The sequence below is a fragment of the Crotalus tigris genome, unplaced genomic scaffold (genome assembly GCF_016545835.1).
Source record: "Crotalus tigris isolate CLP2741 ecotype Arizona unplaced genomic scaffold, ASM1654583v1 scf7180000017607.2124824, whole genome shotgun sequence".
In the NCBI taxonomy this organism is placed as follows: Eukaryota; Metazoa; Chordata; class Lepidosauria; order Squamata; family Viperidae; genus Crotalus; species Crotalus tigris.
Window position 1 is genome coordinate 1508545 of NW_024096509.1, and position 18710 is coordinate 1527254.

Here is an 18710-nt window from a genome sequence, read left to right on the forward strand (position 1 = left end):
CATTTGTATAAGAAGGCTTTAATTTATCTTGATGCCTATGTGCCTATGCCTGAGTACCCCCCAGGAGCCCCCTGCCTCCCAAACTTTGGATCAGTGAGCGACCTCCTTCAAAAGTGTTTGGGCAAATGTCAAAAAAGCCTTAACCCAAGCCGCTAAAGTTTACAAAGAGCAGGCTGATAAGAAATGCTTCCCTTAAAGACCTTTTTATGTTGGAGAGAAGGTTTATCTTTCAACTAAGTATTTGCGATTGAGGTTACCCAACAAAACATTGGGGCCAAAGTTTCCTATCACCAAAATCATAAATGCTGTTACTGTGGAGTTAAAGCTTCCACGGCTTTTGGGGAAAGTCCACTCTGAGTTCCATAGTAGTCTGTTGAAACCTGTGTCGTAGAGGGAGAAACACATTATGAGATAAAACGAATTCTTGATTCTAGGTTGTACAAGGGGAAGTTGCACTACCTGGGTAATTGTTACTTGTGTTTTGAGACTTGGTTTCACTTTTGACCTTGCTGATACCTTGTAACTAATAAACATGTTCTTTGAGGAATTTTCAAGCCTCAGAGTTCTGCTTTATTTATCTCTGTCTGTTGGAACCATGACAATGGCTTATTCAGGTGGATCTAAAACAAATGCTGAAGCTAACTGCTCAAAGTATGTTTTTTAAACTAATTGCTGAAACTAATTGCTGACATGATGTCTGAAAATTAACTGTCAGAACAAATTGCTGAACTATTTCATGTTGAAATAATAATCTCTGGAAATTTTTTAAAATCAGTTTTAGTCAATCTGCCATATTTAGTGTAACTTATAACCTGAAGAGAACATGCCTAAGTTTCTGTTCCAAGAAACATTTTGTTTGGATTGTATGGACCTCTGGAACAGCCTAGCAATGGCTGTTTTGATGGAGTGAGGAGGGTGCAAAACTGGTGAGACCAGGAATGACTGCGGTTATTCAGTTAACAAGGAATGGGAGGGGAAAGGATTGAGAAATATTTTCTTTATGATGCACAAAAACAAAGGCATTTTGCTTCTATTGCTTTAAATTTTTCTATTTATTTGGAAACTAGTTGAACTGATAAGAGTAATTAATGTGCAAACCAATCCTCTTGGATTTTCCTGAAGCTCTTCATCTTTCTGCCATTGCATTGGTTTGCTTTTATATCTTGGTTGTATACCTTATGGATGCTTGAGCTCCTTAGAACAAGCAATTAAAAGTTGGTTAAGAGCCTTCATACTACTTGTAAATGGATTCATTACCATGGAAAAGTCTTGATTAAATAGAAAGTCCAGACCAAATAGTGGGATTCAAATATGTGAACAACCGGTTCTCTGTGTGGATGCTGCTTTCAGAAGTCCATTCTGGGCCTGGGCAACAAAAAATTAGTTCTGTGGTGCAAACTGGCTGAATCTCATCACTGGTCCAGACCTTTCCTGAAAGCCTCAAAGGTGCTGAAAAGTCTTTTCATAGCTTAGGAACAACTCAGGAAATAGTTGTCTCCTAGCGTTGACAAATAGATCTTGGAACTTAAACCTTATTCAAGAGTATCTAAAAACTTAGAAGGGCCCTTGCAGGGCATCTAATTCAGTTCCAAGCCTGGGTCACTATAGTACCCAAAACAGATGGCCATCGAATCTCAGTTTAAAATCCGTCAGTGAAAGAGTCTACAATTTCTAAAGCAAAGCAACCCATTACTGTTTTATTTGCTATTAGGAAAATCTTCTTCATTGTATCCTTCTTGTAGCCTCTTGTAGAATGAAATCCACAAGCATTCTCCCTTTTCTGCATTTCAGCCCTTCAAATACTTCAGGGCAATTACCATAATTTTCTTTTTTGTAAACTAAACACATTCAGTGACTCCAACCATTCCTCACATCTATTTCCCCGAAATCTGTTAACATGGTAATTGCTTTTTTCTGTACATTCAGTTCATCAATGTGCTTCCAAAAATGTAGTGCTCAGAACTGAATGTAATATTCTTGGAGTGGCCAGAACCAACAGATCATAAAGAGGGATTATGACTTCTGATCTTGACCCAGTCCAAGGCTTTTCAATTGTTTTACATGTGTATCATTTTTAGTTACTCTTTCATCAAGTGTTCTTCTTCTTTATGTTCTACCATGTTGAAACCAAACTAAATGAAGTTGCCTCTGGGGCATTCTTGAAATTTTGCCCAGTTTCCACATCTTTTCAAAAAAGTCATTTCTAATTTCAAAGCGAGTTAAGATCAGTAATCTTTACATCATCAAGAAGCAGAAATAGCATGAGTAACATGTAGTTACTAATCTCTAAGGCTTAACAATGCACAACATAACCGTTCTGAAGCTCAGCTTCAAAGATTTGGCTGTAAATATTTATCCAATACTTTATTTTCAATTTAATGATCAGAATGTATGTAAGCTTTTCTGGGTATAACTGCACATGTGAAGGCAAGAGGCCTATATCTGAATGAGGATGCATCTATTGCCATTCTCAGTGGTATTTTAAGTTACCAAAGTAAGTATAAATGAAAATGAAGCACAAACCAAGGAAATATTGATATCAGAACTAGTAATTAGTTGTTATGCTTTCTTTCCCAATCCATAAAGTGTTAACTTGAAAGGAACACAAAACTCTACATGAAGAGATGTTTGTTTATCTGTTTATTATTCAAGGAATCACATTAGCACTGTTCAACCACTGAATAACATGCTGATACATCTGTATTGTATTGATTATTTTATCCCTTTCAAACAGTTGGAATATGGTACTGAAACTTTGATAGCCTTGATGGATGACATAAGAATGAAGAAAAAATGTTACTGCAAGACTTATGTACTGTTTTGCAGTGATTCCAGTCTTGTCATTAAGATCTGGATGTACCTGTCATCTATAGTTTAACACTAAGATTTCTAGGTAGTCCTTAATTAGTGAATAACCAACTGGTAAATATTTAAGAAAATTTCAGTATCTTGGGGGTCACTTCCTATGGGTCTTTTAACAAGTAAACAGCAACCATAGCAAGAAAGATTGTAAAATCACTTAGGATTCTCTTTAAAACCCCATTGCTTAGTGACAGATGTTCTCTCATTTGTGATCATAAGTCAAGGACTACTTGTATAATATCCACAGAGTTCCAATCTATCCCATATGCTGTTTTATGTCTTGATGAAATCATTTACAGAGGTTTTCTGCAGCTGTAGGGTGTAGTATTAACAGTTTAATAACTATTGTTGAATATTGCTTAAACCTGTCCTAAATTCATCAGCTGTTTTTTTTTTCATAATATAGTTGACCAGATCAAAAAGCACCTTTGAGACAACCATGATCTGGATGATTGAGAATCTCCATAGACATGTAGTGGGAGTAGGGTGAGCTGAAGAGACAGTGCTGGGAGATCCTGGGGTAAGAGTCAGGGAGAGGCCAGAGGGGAATGGAGGCTCTGCTGAGGCCTAAGTGGTGGGGGTTGAGCCTGGGAGAGGAGACAATAAGGAAGAATAGGAGAGGCTTTGAGGAGGTAGGCCTGAGGGAAAGAAGGGGATAGGACATGAGAGACTTCTGTGGGGCAGGCCTGAGGGAGAGAAGGGGATAGAACATGAGAGGGTTCTGTGAGGCAACCCTGAGGGAGTGAAGAGGCTAGAAGAGGAGAGGCTTCTGTGGGGCAAGCCAGAGAGAGAGAGACAGACAGACAGAGAGAGTGAAAGAAGAAGAAGAAGAAGAAGAAGAAGAAGAAGAAGAAGAAGAAGAAGAAGAAGAAGAAGAAGAAGAAGAAGAAGAAGAAGAAGAAGAAGAAGAAGAAGAAGAAGAAGAAGAAGAGCTGACCAGCCACCTGAATAATTTTCCTGCACATGTCCTGCCCGCTAAGAGAGACTGACCATCACCCCATCACATGACTTGTCTGCTGAGAGAGACTGACCACCACCTCATCAAATGGTCCCACCAAGCAGAGGTGCCTAAGTGAGGGACTACTGTGGACTGGCAGCCTTACCAAGAGGGCCATGAGAACCTGAACTCCAGCGGCTTTTCGGGGGTAGCGCTACAGACATTTGGTGGGAGTGTAGTTTTCTTCTTGGTAGTTCCTTGATTAGGCTGCTGCTTTCTGCTTCATTGTTTGCCTGAGTTGGCAGTTCCTTGATTGGGGATATTGTATATTGCTTTATTGTTGGTCTGCTATTAATACCAATTAGCAAATGACATATCTCCCTACTGAAATCTGCCTTGTGGCCATCTTGAAATAAGAAGCTGATGGTTCCCCATTTTGAGAAATTCAAGGAGGCTGACATTCACAGGGATTGCTTTTCAGTTCCAGAACTCTGGAAAGGCCTACCAGTATTGTTTAAGATCACATCAACTCTCAGCTATCTTCAAAAAGCTCAGAATAGACCAGTTATGGAGAGTGTTTGGGTCAGTGCAACATATTGTTTTGTTATTTGTGTTTAGGGATTTTAGCTACACTTTTCTTTATCACAGACTGGGTTTTTGTTTATTTGTAGGCAACCAAGAGCCTGATTAGGTTGGGATGAAGTAGAAATCAAATAAATAAACACATAAATAAAAAATTCAGAGCAAATGAAAAATGAGACTGGAAGAGAGATTCTTTTATGTAAGAGATAAGGTAAGGTAAGGTAGGATAAGATAGGACAGGACAGGACAAGACAAGATATAAGTTAACTTTTATTGTCATTTTTATTGTGGGCACACTGGCACACATTAAAAATGAAATTCTGTTGCCTGCTCTAAAAGTGTACACATACATAACACACATATAAACATGCTATATACAACGTGTATATACCTACGCCCTTACATATAAATACATATAAATGTTAATCACTGTCTATCTTGAATACCTAGTGGAAAGAGGAAGCTTGAGAGTTCACAAGGTTAATACTGTATGGAACAAAACGGTGGCTGAATCTGGATGTTCTGCTTCGGATACCATGAAGTCTCCTCCCAGAAGGTAACAAGGAAAACAGGCCTTGAAGAGGAAATGTAGTGTCCCAGACAATCCTGCAGACCCTGCTCTAGCAACGCTTATATGCCATGTCCTGGATAGAAGCGAATGAACTGCCAATAATCTTTTCTACCATCCTCATCACTCTTTGCATTGCCTTCCTGTCAGAAGCAGTGATGCTTCCAAACCAGACTGTAATGCAATATGATAGGATGCTCTCAATCATCCCTCTGTAGAAAGTGGTAAGGACAAGGAAAGGAAAGATGTACTTTTCTCATGTGACACAGAAAATGCAGGCACTGCTGTGCCAGCTTCACCAGTGTCTTGCTCTTGAGCAACCAACAGCCTATTCATTAGCTGCACACCCAGAAATTTGATGCTGCTAACTATCTCCACAGGTGAATCATTAATACACAAAGGAGCGTGACTGTGCCTACCTTTTCTGAAATTGAAAATGATGTCTTTAGTTTTTCCAATGTTTATAACTAGGCTGTTTTTCTTACCCAGTTCACAACCCTCTAGCTCCTTGCGATAAGCACACACATTGTCATCTTCAATAAGGCCCACTACTGTTGTATCATCCACATACTTCACAATATGGTAGGGGCAAACCTTGCACAACAGTCATGGGTCAATAGGGTGAACAGCAGCACACTTAGGATACAGCCCTAAGGAGAATCTGTGCTGAAGAAAATGGTGTTAGAAATATTAGTCCCAACTCACATGTTCTGGGGCCTGTCAATAAGAAAATCAAGAATCCAGTTGCACAAAGCAGTATTAAAGCCTAAAAGGCCCAGATTTTGAGGAATGATTGTATTAAATGCTGATCTGAAGTCAACAAACAGCATTCACACATGAGTATTTCTTTCCTCTAAGTGCTCCAAGCTCAGATGGAGAACAAAAGAAATAGCATTCTCTGTAGAGCGATTTGGATGGTAAGCAAACTGAAGCAAGTCAAATGCTGGTGGGAGGCTAGATACAATAATGTCCTTTATCAGCCTCTCAAAGCATTTAATAACAATAGATGTAAATGCAACTGGTCAGTAATCGTTGAGACCCATAATTGTAGACTTTTTGGCACTGGCAAAATAATGGCCATCTTAAAACACAATGGGATCACTGCCTGCTGCAATGAATGATTGAAAATATCTGTAAGAACACAAGCCAGCTCCTCTTCACATTCCCTAAGAACTCCACCCAGGGCCTGCTGCCTTCCGAATGTTAATTTTCTGCAATGTTTTCCGAACAGAGGTAACATCAAAGCTAAGCATTTGCTCATCAGGATGGGGCACAGGTTTGATACCTTGAATCTTCCCAAAAAATGTGTTCAGCTCATTGAAGAAGTCTGTGTAGCCCTTGTATCTCAATGGAGCCACCTTATAGTCTGTGATGGCCTGAATTCTTTGCCACATATGCCTGGTGTTTGTTGAGTCCTGAAAAAAGTTCTGAACTTTCTGACAATAGGCTTGCTTTGCTCTTTTTATGGCGTTTTTCAAATTAGCCCCTGGCTATTCTATGTGCAAGCATATTGCAGATTTAAAAGCCACATTCTGTGCTTTCAACATCTTCTGAACCTCATAAGTCAACCATAATTTTTAATTAGCCCTCACAACAATGTTTTTTTAAGGACACAGACATCCTCAGCACACTTTTGAATATATTCAGACACAGTGGTTGCATACTCCTCTGTGTTTATATATCAATTGCCGCTTCTTTAAACATTCCCCAATTTAAAGAACAGAAAAGTGATATTTGGGTTAAGTGATTATTTGTAGGCTTTACCTACAACTCTCTTGTAGCTCATCTTCAATATTTCATAAAAAAATCAAAAACATTCTTAGCATCAATTCTCTTGGTTCTTAACCAATCCTGGCCTGGTTATAGCTTATTTTCTCTAATATTTCTGTATTCTCTGTAATGAAATGCAGAGTACAAGAATAAATAAACTGAAAGAAATACATATGCATTATTGTGGCCCATACCTGGCTCATTGAAGGAAACTAATGACTTTAAAGATGCAACATAATTTTATTTGCATGCAAGCAATCAGAAACCTGATATTACAGTATTTTACTCTGCCTTGGATCAAAATGATGAGAAGGGAAACAGTCAATCACACTTGCAATGCTTGAGGTTTCTGCTACCTTCCTTAGGTCTCTCCAATCTGGAGGTAACTCCTGGGGGTGGTTACCTTGCATGACCACACACTCTTTATTCTCAAGTTAATATTTAACAATAATTAACAGTCTTTGACAGTACATAACGAAAGCATATTGATACATAAGAAAACATGTATCAACTGTTAACAGCAGAAAAAATGCACATCATTGAGTGCTGTGTCATCACCAATGCCCTGTGCATCCTCCACCCTTGTTCTCATACCACATGTGCCTCTGATGCAGCGCTGGCTCCATGCGCCAAATTCACCCCATGTCATGCCAAGGCCCATCAGGCTAGCACCATCACTGCAGGTGAACTGAATATTGTTGGCTGCTGTATCATCACCCTCTTTTTGTGGTGGTTCCACTCTCAGAGAAAAAGAAGTCAGGTAGCCTGTGTAGCAGAATTGTTCTTTGGTCCAGGTTCCCCACCTGCCAAAAAAGACAAAGATGGATAAGTTTCTAAATTAAACACTTGACATCACTCCAAGAGATTCAGGCATAATGACTAAAATCCTGGGCTTGGTTATCAACATTCATTAAATAATTCTGTCAATAATAGTTGACATTCAAATGAACTCTTTCAACTATTGTAGAAAACATAATTGGAGGAAAAGGGTTTTGTGGCTGCTGGCATAAACCTCTAGGAAAAATAGGATAAAGAATACTTTATTTCTTTCCCAAGACTTCTCCTAATCCATGTCATGTTCAGACTCCATTACAACAGGGGCTAATCATTCCACAAATTGTCTTCCAATATTGTAAGCACTACTCCCCCTGAAAAGAATACCTCTTCCTTTTAATACCCTTGAATGAATTGATTCCCCAATAGTGAAGAGGTGAATCATTATTCAAAGTTGACTTTCAGGGCTGGGTAGCAGTGAACTAAGCACCAGTCATCTCCTCTCCCATTCTTCATGACAAGAAAATGAAATAGGATCAGAAAGTCAGTTACTCACGGTCCAACTTTAGACTCAATTTTTGTGCCATCGGTACAGATCAAGCGGATTCCATTCAGAGCTGTATCATCACCTGTCCCTTGCTTTTCTTCCACCTAAGAAAATGTGACCCTGATAAAGTTCTAGATCAGCCTTTATCCCCTTGCTGTCCTTCAGACTTCAACTCTCAGAAATCTCAAAATTTAGCCATGAATAATGGACAATGGATCAGTCTTGGGTCAAGATTAGATCTGTCGAACAATATTCCACACCAAACCCAATGCCTTTCTTTAATTATAGAAATGGCATCAATGCAATTACTTCTTGATTGCTCTTCTTGAAAGATAATGAAAAGTTGAAGGACTAATTTCAAAGGAATATTCAGAAGCAAGGGAGTATCTGAAAAATAAACTTTTACCTTCAGGGAGAAGCCATGAGCATAACCTTTCTCGCAAAATCTACTTTGGCCCCAGTCACCCCAGTTACCCCCATTTGGCACACTGAGAGCAAGTGTATACTCTCGGGCTTCAATATTCCACAGGCAGCATGAGATAGTAAAGAGAAGAGTAGTCCTGGCAGAGAGATCCATGGAAACCAGTCGGATTCTTGAAACAGAAATGTCTTCAGAAATTGCAGCATCCTAGAAACCAGGAATCATTTATAAAGTACCCACAGTATTTCAATTCTTTTTTATATATCTTTGCCTCAGTCTTAATTCCGGGGAACTGCCTGGATTTGGTCCTGCAGTTTCTTTGGTAAGATTTCAGAAATGGTTTGTCACTGTCTCCTTCTGCCTAGAGCTGAGATAGAGGGATTGGCCCAGTTGGCTTTGCACCTAAGACATGACTAGAGCACCAGTCAGTCCCCAGTCTGGTGTCTTAACCAATATACCAAACTGGCCTCTACAATTAGCAACTTAGAGATTTATGGCTTATAGCAAGAAACCAGAAAGTGGAAATTTCACACACTAAGAGTAACAAAAATGTGTAAAGAACAGATCCAAATTTGATATTTGACTTATAGATATAAACAGAATCTAACTTTGGAATGATAGATGAAAGCAGACTGGTCTTTAAGGAGGGAATTTATATATAATACTAACTTATAACATGCATCCTATAACAAAAGATAGCATTAATAATAATTAAAACCAAAAAGTAGTAAATATATAATCACTGGGTGATTTTCAGTCAGTGAGCCCCTCTCACCTCAAGATTCCTGCCAAGACTGTTAAAAAAAACAAGGAAAGGGGTATTAGTTGAGCCATTAGGAGTTCCTGAATGGAAGGAGTGGAAGTAACTAAATAAGTAATATGTCTGGCCCATCGAACTGAGTAAATACTGCTTTTGGACTCTATGAAAATGCCTAGAAGTCCTGGAAGGCCAGTTTTGCCTTCTCACGCATGGATTGTATTGGGATTCGTCTTGCCCACAAGGCCATCACTGTGTACATAGAGGAGATTGCCAAGCCGGCCATTTTGCAAGTGTGTCCATCACATGTTTTCAGCATTCCAAATTGGTCCATGTGACAAAAGATTGTCTTTTGCTACCTTAATGGGTTTTTTTCTCCTTTCATACTCTCTAGCTTTTCTATTTCACATTCTATAGATTCTTTAGCTTTTTCTTTTTCTTTGCCTTAATTGCTCAGTCTCTCCCTCCTTCTGAAACAAGAAAGGCATCTCTCACCTTTATGCTCTAATACTTAGAGCAAAAACAGTTATCCACATTCCATAAGAGCCACTCGTACTTTCTACTCTCCCAGACAACTAGATGTGGGTAATTTTGACTCAGTCACAACCCCTGGTCTGCCTTCTCTGCTCTCTCCAGCCCTCTGCAGCTCCACTTACCGTCTTCCTGCAGTTAACTTTCCTACAGCCGGAATGGGAAAGACTTTAAATGGAGGGCTGTTTGTAGGCAGGACAGAAGTAAGGGCAGAGTCATGAAACCTGAGCACCTTCCATTGCCTTCACTGGATGGCGACAGGAAATAAAAAAACTAATTGTGCTTGCTATCTGAAAATAACATCTAGTTTATTTGCATTTTGCTTTAGTCCACTGAATACTGAGCTGATGGGGAGGGAGAGAGACAAGCCCCATATTAAGCATGGTAGTGTTGGTGATAATGGTGATGATGATGATGAGGCAAAGTGAGTAGCATTGTGGCCATTATTTGTGAAAGAGGACCTAGGGGTATTTTTTTTTAATGTTGTCTATTCTAGATGTTTATAGTTTGGTGTATTGTGAGAACTCAGACTATTAATTTCACTCAATAAATTGAGATTTTACATATTTCCATCCTTCAAATAACAAGCAGTTAAGGTATTAATTTGTATAAGTTGCCTACTTCTGCAATAAGCCATAGTTTGTACAGCACAACAGAGGTTCACACAGCACTAATTCAAACAAACCATATTATTGATTACACCACGTATGAATGCAGCCACTAGATAGAATAGATTTCGTTCTTTTTACTAAACCCAGTAAAAACACAGTTTTGTGTGTGTTGTACAGAAGACAAAATTATTAATCACGTATCCATGCTAATCACACTATTGCATGGTCATTCCAAGGACTGTTGCAGAGATGCAGCAGACTCAACAACTTTGACTATGTAGATTGTTTTGCTAGAAAAGAAAAAAAAAGTCTATAAAATGCCCTAGAAAATGTGCATATTTTCAAAACTAAGAAATTCTTTATCCCATTAAGTTCTTAATTTTGAAAATGTACACATACTTATTTATTTAGTTTTGTTTTCTACTTCTCTTATATAGTCTTGCCACCATAGCCATTCACAGTTCAACATTTTGCGTAACAATAATGGCCATACAGGTCTTTTTCTTCAGAAGAAATAACCAAGAAATTCTACTGACTCTACATTTACTATCTTTACATTATGAAATGGATAATTTAGGTGAATCTAAAACAAATGCTAAAGCTAAATGCTCCAAGTATATTTTTTAAGCTAATCATTGAAACTAACTGCTGATATGATGTCTGAAAATTAACAGTCAGAATGAATTGCTTAACTATTACATGGTGAAATAATAATCTCATGGAACTTTTTTTAATTGGTTTCAGTCAATATGTCAGATCTAGTATAACTTATGATCTGAAGAGAACATGCCCTAAGGTCTTGTTCCAAGAAATATTTTGTTTGGATTACATCAACTTCTGCAAAAAACAGCCTAGCAGTGGTATTTATCAATAAGAGTAGATAATCACCAAAACATTTTGATGGCAAGTGAGAAGGGTTCAAAACAGGTGGGACCAGGAGTGACTGTTGTTATTTTGTTAACAAGGAATGGGAAGGATTAAGAAGTATTTAAGATGCAGAAAAACAAAGGCATTCCATTTCTATTGTTTTATATTTTTTCTACTATGTGTTTGGAAACTATTTGAGATGACAAGAGTAATTAATGTGCAAATCAATCGTTTTTCTGCATCTTTTATTTCGATCAAAAGTCAGTCATTAGAGTACCTATCTTAGTTCATAGACTTTTATGGGCATCACCAGATGTTTCCTCAGCCATTATCTCCTCCCTCTCCAGACTATGATGTCAATTTTTATCCAACTTTTTTTATCAGTAAATAATAATAATAATGATGATGATGATGATGATGATGATGATGATGATGATGATGATGATGATAACAATAATAATAATAAGTTGGAATGTACCTTGGAGGTGCTCATCAAAAGTCTCTCCAGAACTCTGGGTTAGTCGCATTTAAAAAAAAAAAAAATTGGAGTGACCTGTTTTCATTCCCTTCCTCTTTTTTCTTATATCCTTCTTTTTTCTCTCTTATTTTATACTTTTATGACTTTTTGTCCTCAAAAATGGCAGAAACTACTGGTTTTTAATAGTTCTGACTAGAATTCTCAGAGGTTGCTCCCAGAACCTAGAAATGGTTTCAAAATAAATTATAAGACTATAGAACAGGGTTTAAATGATCTGTCTTTGTTATGCCATTACTTCATAATTTGTTTATAGGCCAAGTTGAAAATGTTGCTCCTGACATTTAAACACGAACCTCTTGAGACCCAGTTGTTTACATGAAGAGCATAGGATCACATGGTGAGGCACTCTCCAGAGGCTCCTAAGTGGACTGTGATATATAACAGTGAAACAACTATGAATTGCTAATTATAAAGAGTAGCAAAAACAGTGTAATATAGTTTTAAATATAATCGATGTTAACTGAGAAATCCCAATTTTTGCAGTAACAACAGCAGAACAGAGAAAATATTTAAGTAATTTCTACATCAATGTTTTGTCTTTGTGTCAATCATAAAGATATCAATTGCCTTACTAGTGACAGACATTATCAGTTCTAAGATTACTGCTATGACGATCACAAACAAAAATTCTAAATATCTGTCTATTTTTAATCTACTACAGGTAAAAGTCTTCTAAAAAACCTCAAATACTTCCGTGGCTTCATCATGGTGTTTGTTCAGTTTGAAAGTAGACATGGGAATATGCAATGTCTCCTATAGATATTCAAGAGTATCTAAAAACGTAGAAGGGCTCTTGCAGGACATCTAATTCAGTTCCAAGCCTGGGTCAACCTAGTACCTAGGGCAGCTGGCCATCCAAACTCTGTTTAAGTGAAAGAGTCTACAATCTCTCAAGCAAAATGGCCCATTACTGTTTCATTTGACATTGTTCATAATTTAAACTCATTATTTCTTGTATCCTCTTATAGAATGAAACCCACAAGCCTTCCCCCTTTTCTGCATTTCACCCGTTCAAATACTTCAGGGCAATTATCATGTTGTCCCATAATATTCTCTTTTATAAACTAAACATATTCAGTGACTCCAGCCATTCCTCATATCTATTTTCTTGAAGTCTGTTAACCTGGTAATTGCTTTCTTCTGTACATTCAGTTCATCAACGTGCTTCCAAAAATGCAGTGCTCAGAATTAAATGCAATAATCTTGGAGTGGCCAGAACCAACAGACCATGAAGAGGGATTATGACTTCTGATCTTGACCCAGTCCAAGGCTTTTCAATTGTTTTACAGGTGTATCATTTTTTGCTGCTCTTTCATCAAGTGTTCTTCTTCTTTATGTTCTACCATGTTGAGACCAAACGAAATGAAGTTGCCTCTGGGGCATTCTTGAAATTCTGCCCAGTTTCCACATCTTTTCAAAAAAAAAAAAAGTCATTTCTCATTTCAAAGTGAGTTAAGATCAATAATCTTTACTTCATCAAGAAGCAGAAATAGCATGAGTAACATGTAGTTCATTTCTTACTAATTTCTGAGACTTAACAATGTACAACATAACCGTTCTGAAATTCAGCTTCAAAGATTTGGCTGTAAATATGGGACCAATAGTTTCATTTTCAATTTAATGATCAATTTAAAAATCAAAAGCCTTCTTAGCATCAATTCTTCTTGGTTCTTAACAATTCTGGCCTTGTTATAGCTTGTTTTCTCTAATATTTCTGTATTCTCTGTAATGAAATGCAGAGTACAAGAATAAATAAACTGAAAGAAATACATATGTATTATTGTGGCCCATACCTGGCTCAATGAAGGAAACCAATGATTTTAAAGATGCATCATAATTTTATTTGCATGCAAGCAATCAGAAACATGATATTATAGTATGTTACTCTGCCTTGGTTCAAAACGATGAGAACGGAAACAGTCAATCACACTTGCAATGCTTGAGGTATCTGCTACCTTCCTTAGCCCTCTCCAATCTGGACTGTCTGAAGAGGTAACACCTGAGGGTGATTACCTTGCACGTTTTCCCCAAATACAATCTTTATTCTCGTTAATATTTAACCATAATTAACAGTCTTTGACGATACATAGCAAAAATATATTGATAGATGAGAAAACATGTATCAACCATTAACAGCAGAAAAAATGCACATCATTGAGTGCTGTGTCATCACCAATGCCCTGTGCATCCTCCACCCTTGTTCTCATCCCACATATGCCACCTTTGAGGCAGCGCTGGCTCCATGGACCAAATTCACCCCATGTTGTGCCAAGGCCCTTCAGGCCAGCACCATCACTGCAGGTGAACTGAATATTGTTGGCTGCTGTATCATCACCCTCTCCATGTTGTGGTTCCACTCTCAGAGAAAAAGAACTCAGGTAGCCTGTGTAGCAGAATTGTTTTTTTGTCCAGGTTCCCCACCTGCCAAAAAGACAAAGATGGATAAGTGTCTAAATTAATCACTTGACATCAGTCCAAGAGATTCAGGCATAATGGCTAAAATCCTGGGCTTGGTTATCAACATTCATTAAATAATTCTGTCAATAATAGTTGACATTCAAATGAACTCTTTTGACTATTGTAGAAAACATAATTGGAGGGAAAGGGTCTTGTGGCTGCTGACATAAACCTCTAGGAAAAATGGGATAAAGAATACTTTATCTCTTTCCCAAGACTTCTCTTAATCCATGTCATGTTCAGAATCCATTACAACAGGGGCTACTCATTCCACAAATTGTTTTCCAATATTGTAAGCACTATTCCCCCTGAAAAGAAGACCTCTTCCTTTAATACCCTTGAATGAATTAATTCCCCAATAGTGAAGAGGTGAATCATTATTCAAAGTTGACTTTCAGGGCTGGGTAGCAGTGAATTAAGCACCAGTCATCTCCTCTCCCATTCTTCATGACAAGAAAATGAAATAGGATCAGAAAGTCATTTACTCACGGTCCAACTTTAGACTCAATTGTTGTGCCATCGGTACAGAACAAGCGGATTCCATTCAGAGCTGTATCATCACCTGCCCCTTGCTTTTTTTCCACCTAAGAAAATGTGACCCTGATAAAGTTCTAGATCAGCCTTTCTTCCCTTGCTCTCTTTCAGACTTCAATTCTCAGAAATCTCAACATTTAGCCATAAATATTGGACAATGGATCAATCTTGCATCAAGATTAGATCTTCCACACAATATTCTACACTAAACTCAATGGCTTTCTTTAATTATAGAATTAAAGAGGACTAACTATCAATGCAATTACTTCTTGATTGCTTTTCTTGAAAGATAATGAAAAACTGAAGGACTAATTTCAAAGGAATATTCAAAAGCAAGGGAGCATCTGAAAAATAAACTTTTACCTTCAGGGAGAAGCCATGAGCATAGCCTCTCTCGCAAAATGTAGTTTGGCCCCAGTCACCCCGGTTACCCCCATTTGGCACACTGAGAGCCATTGTATATTCTCGGGCTTCAATATTCCACAGGCAGCACAAGATGGTAAAGAGAAGAGTGGTCCTGGCAGAGAGATCCATGGAAACCAGTCGGATTCTTGAAACAGAAATGTCTTCAGAAATTGCAGCATCCTAGAAACCAGAAATTATTTATAATGTATCCACAGTACCACCCTCATTTCAATTCTTTTTTATATACTGTATATCTTTGCCTCAGTCTTAATTCCAGGGAACTGCCTGGATTTGGTCCTGCAGTTTCCTTGGTAAGATTTCAGAAATGGTTTGTCACTGTCTCCTTCTGCCTAGAGCTGAGATAGAGGGATTGGCTCAGTTGGCTTTGTACCTAAGACATGACTAGAGCACCAGTCAGTCCCCAGTCTGGTGTCTTAACCAATATACCAAACTGGCCTCTACAATTAGCAACTTAGAGATTTATGGCTTATAGCAAGAAACCAGAATGTGCAAATTTCACACACTAAGAGTAACAAAAATGTGTAACAGAACAGATTTTGGTCACCACGATGTAAAAAAGATGCTGAGACTCTAGAAAGAGTACAGAGAAGAGCAATAAAGATGATTAGGGGACTGGAGGCTAAAACATAGAAGGAACGGTTGCTGGAATTGGGTATGTCTAGTTTAACGAAGAGAAAGACGAGGGGGGACATGATAGCAGTGTTCCAATATCTCAGGGGCTGCCATAAAGAAGAGGGAGTCAAGCTATTCTCCAAAGCACCTGAAGGCAGGACAAGAAGCAACAGATGGAAACTAATCAAGGAGAGAAGCAATCTAGAACTAAGGAGAAACTTCCTGACAGTTAGAACAATTAACCAATGGAACAACCTTCCTCCAGAAGCAGTGAATGCTCCAACACTGGAAGTTTTTAAGAAGAGACTGGACAGCCATTTGTCTGAAATGGTGTAGGGTTTTCCTGCCTGAGCAGGGGATTGGACTAGATGACCTCCAAGGTCCCTTCCAACTTTATCATTATTATTATCGATCCAAATTTGGTATTTGACTTATAGATACAAACAGAATCTATAAGAGATGAAAGCAGACTGGTCTTTAAGGAGGGAATTTATATATAATATTAACTTATAACATGTATCATATAACAAAATATAACATTAATAATAAACACCACTATAATTGAAACCAAAAAGTAGTAAATATATAATCACTGGGTGATTTTCAATCAGTGAGCCCCTCTCACCTCAAGATTCCTGCCAAGACTGTTAAAAAAAACGAGGAAATGGGTATTAGTTGAGCCATTAGGAGTTCCTGAATGGAAGGAGTGGAAGTAACTAAATAAGTAATATGTCTGGCCCATCGAACTGAGTAAATACTGCTTTTGGACTCTATGAAAATGCCTAGAAGTCCTGGAAGGCCAGTTTTGCCTTCTCACGCATGGATTGTATTGGGATTCGTCTTGCCCACAAGGCCATCACTGTGTACATAGAGGAGATTGCCAAGCCGGCCATTTTGCAAGTGTGTCCATCACATGTTTTCAGCATTCCAAATTGGTCCATGTGACAAAAGATTGTCTTTTGCTACCTTTTTTTAAAAAAAAATATTTTATTGAGTTTATATGAATAAGGAAAAAATAGGAACAATACGGGTGTGGGAGGGGAAGGGGATGGGGGAAAGGAGATAGGGGATTTAGGATGGAATAAGGATAGGTACAATCACATATTTTAACAAACAAGCTACCGTCTGGATCATAATAGTAAGTAAATACCATACTCAACCATTTTTAAAATAAAATTAACTATAACCATATTACTAACAATTAATAAACAAATAAATTCATCTATTTAAATAAACATGAATAATAAAATCTGAACAATTCATGACTATCAACATTAGCGGTTAGAAATCACTAAATCACTAAAAGTAAAGATGTTATCAACCTATAGATTATAACTCAGTTAAAGATCAATCATCTATTCTGAAATATTAAGTCCTTTTCAGATTCTAACGGGTCTCTAACCATTGATAGAATTTTTCCCAAGTTTTAAAATAAATCATCTTTTTCTTTCATCTCCAATGTTAATTTATCAATTTCTGCACACTCTAACATTTTAGTAATTATAGCCTGGTCAGATGGTAGATTCTCATTTTTCCAAAATTGGGCAAATACTATCCTTGCAGCTGTTAAAACATGCAGTATCAAGTAGTCATTCTCTTTATCGTAATTAGGTCTTAATATTCCTAACAAAAAACAATTCTGGTTTAAATTCTATCTGTATTTTCATCATCTTTTCCAATTATCTATGGGTCTTAGACCAATATTTCTTAGCATTAGGGCATATCCACCAGGCATGGTAATAAGTGCCTGGCTGTTGTTTACATTTCCAACAAGTATTCGAAACATTTTTAAACATTTTTTGTTAAGCAAACTGGTGTCATATGCCATCTGTAAAACATCTTGTATAAGTTTTCTTTATATGCTACAGTTTTTGTAAGCTTAATATTTTTATCCCAAAGTTTTTGCCAGTCTTCTAAATCTATAGAATATCCAAATTTCTTTGCCCATATTATCATTATTTCTTTCACTTGTTCTTCTTCCATCTTCCAGTTTAAAAGAAATTTATAGAGTTTCTTAATCAAATTCTCATCTGTTTTTAACAAAATTTTATCTAATGGAGTCTGTTCTTTACAAAATCCTGTTGATTTATATCTTTTTCATATCTTGTTTGAATTTGTAAATAGGACCACCATGTTAAGTCAATACCTTGTTGTTGAACAATTTGCCTGTCTTTAAGTTTTCCCTCTTTGTCCAAAATATCTTTATAACTAACCAGTTTATCATAGTTAATCAGATTTGGGTAAACAAATGCTTCCATTGTTGAAAGCCACTCAGGTATTTTCATATATATTTTATGTCTGACTTTCTCCCATTCTGAAAGTAGTACGTTTCTTATGGCATGATTTTGAAAGTATTTATGCGCTTTAGTTTTCTCATACCATATAAAAGCTTGCCAACCTAGTTGAAGATCATGTCCCTCTAAATAAAGCAATCTTTTATTTCTCAGTACAATCCATTCTTTGAGCCAAAGCAGAATAGCTGTTTGATAATAAAGTCTCCAATCTGGAAGTCCAAAGCCCCCTCTATCTTTAGATTCTTGTAACAGTTTACATTTGATTCTAGCTTTCTTTCTTTGTCTTTTGCTACCTTAATGGGTTTTTTTCTCCTTTCATACTCTCTAGCTTTTCTATTTCACATTCTATAGATTCTTGAGCCTTTTCTTTTTCTTTGCCTTAATTGCTCAGTCTCTCCCTCCTTCTGAAACAAGAAAGGCATCTCTCACTTTTATGCTCTAATACTTAGAGCAAAAACAGTTATCCACATTCCATAAGAGCCACTCGTACTTTCTACTCTCCCAAACAACTAGATGTGGGTAATTTTGACTCAGTCACAACCCCTAGTCTGCCTTCTCTGCTCTCTCCAGCCCTCTGCAGCTCCACTTACCATCTTCCTGCAGTTAACTTTCCTACAGCCAG

The 18710-nt window shown here is 37.5% G+C and overlaps 2 protein-coding genes across 5 annotated transcripts; both read right to left on the reverse strand.

Moving 5' to 3' along the window:
- Positions 1–6939: 6939 nt before the first annotated feature.
- On the reverse strand, positions 6940–17234 carry LOC120298375 (vitelline membrane outer layer protein 1-like). 2 transcript variants are annotated; one of them, XM_039322114.1, is made up of 4 exons: positions 16761–17234; positions 8447–9577; positions 8050–8144; positions 6940–7522 (listed from the first exon to the last, which is right to left on the reverse strand). In XM_039322114.1, exons 2-4 carry the CDS (start codon positions 8615–8617, stop codon positions 7234–7236), a joined length of 555 nt encoding a protein of 184 aa, XP_039178048.1. In that variant the 5' UTR covers positions 8618–9577; positions 16761–17234; the 3' UTR covers positions 6940–7233. The 2 variants fall into 2 exon arrangements, with proteins under 2 accessions (XP_039178048.1, XP_039178038.1); XM_039322104.1 differs by lacking the exon at positions 16761–17234 and adding an exon at positions 9875–9979 and having other exon boundaries at positions 8447–8668.
- LOC120298366 (vitelline membrane outer layer protein 1-like) lies at positions 13584–18710 on the reverse strand. 3 transcript variants are annotated; one of them, XM_039322073.1, is made up of 5 exons: positions 18382–18662; positions 16420–16760; positions 15120–15341; positions 14712–14806; positions 13584–14186 (listed from the first exon to the last, which is right to left on the reverse strand). In XM_039322073.1, the coding sequence occupies exons 2-5, from the start codon at positions 16534–16536 to the stop codon at positions 13895–13897; spliced, it is 726 nt and encodes a 241-aa protein (XP_039178007.1). In that variant the 5' UTR covers positions 16537–16760; positions 18382–18662; the 3' UTR covers positions 13584–13894. The 3 variants fall into 3 exon arrangements, with proteins under 3 accessions (XP_039178007.1, XP_039178017.1, XP_039178026.1); XM_039322083.1 differs by lacking the exons at positions 16420–16760; positions 18382–18662 and adding an exon at positions 18679–18710; XM_039322092.1 differs by lacking the exons at positions 16420–16760; positions 18382–18662 and adding an exon at positions 18174–18201.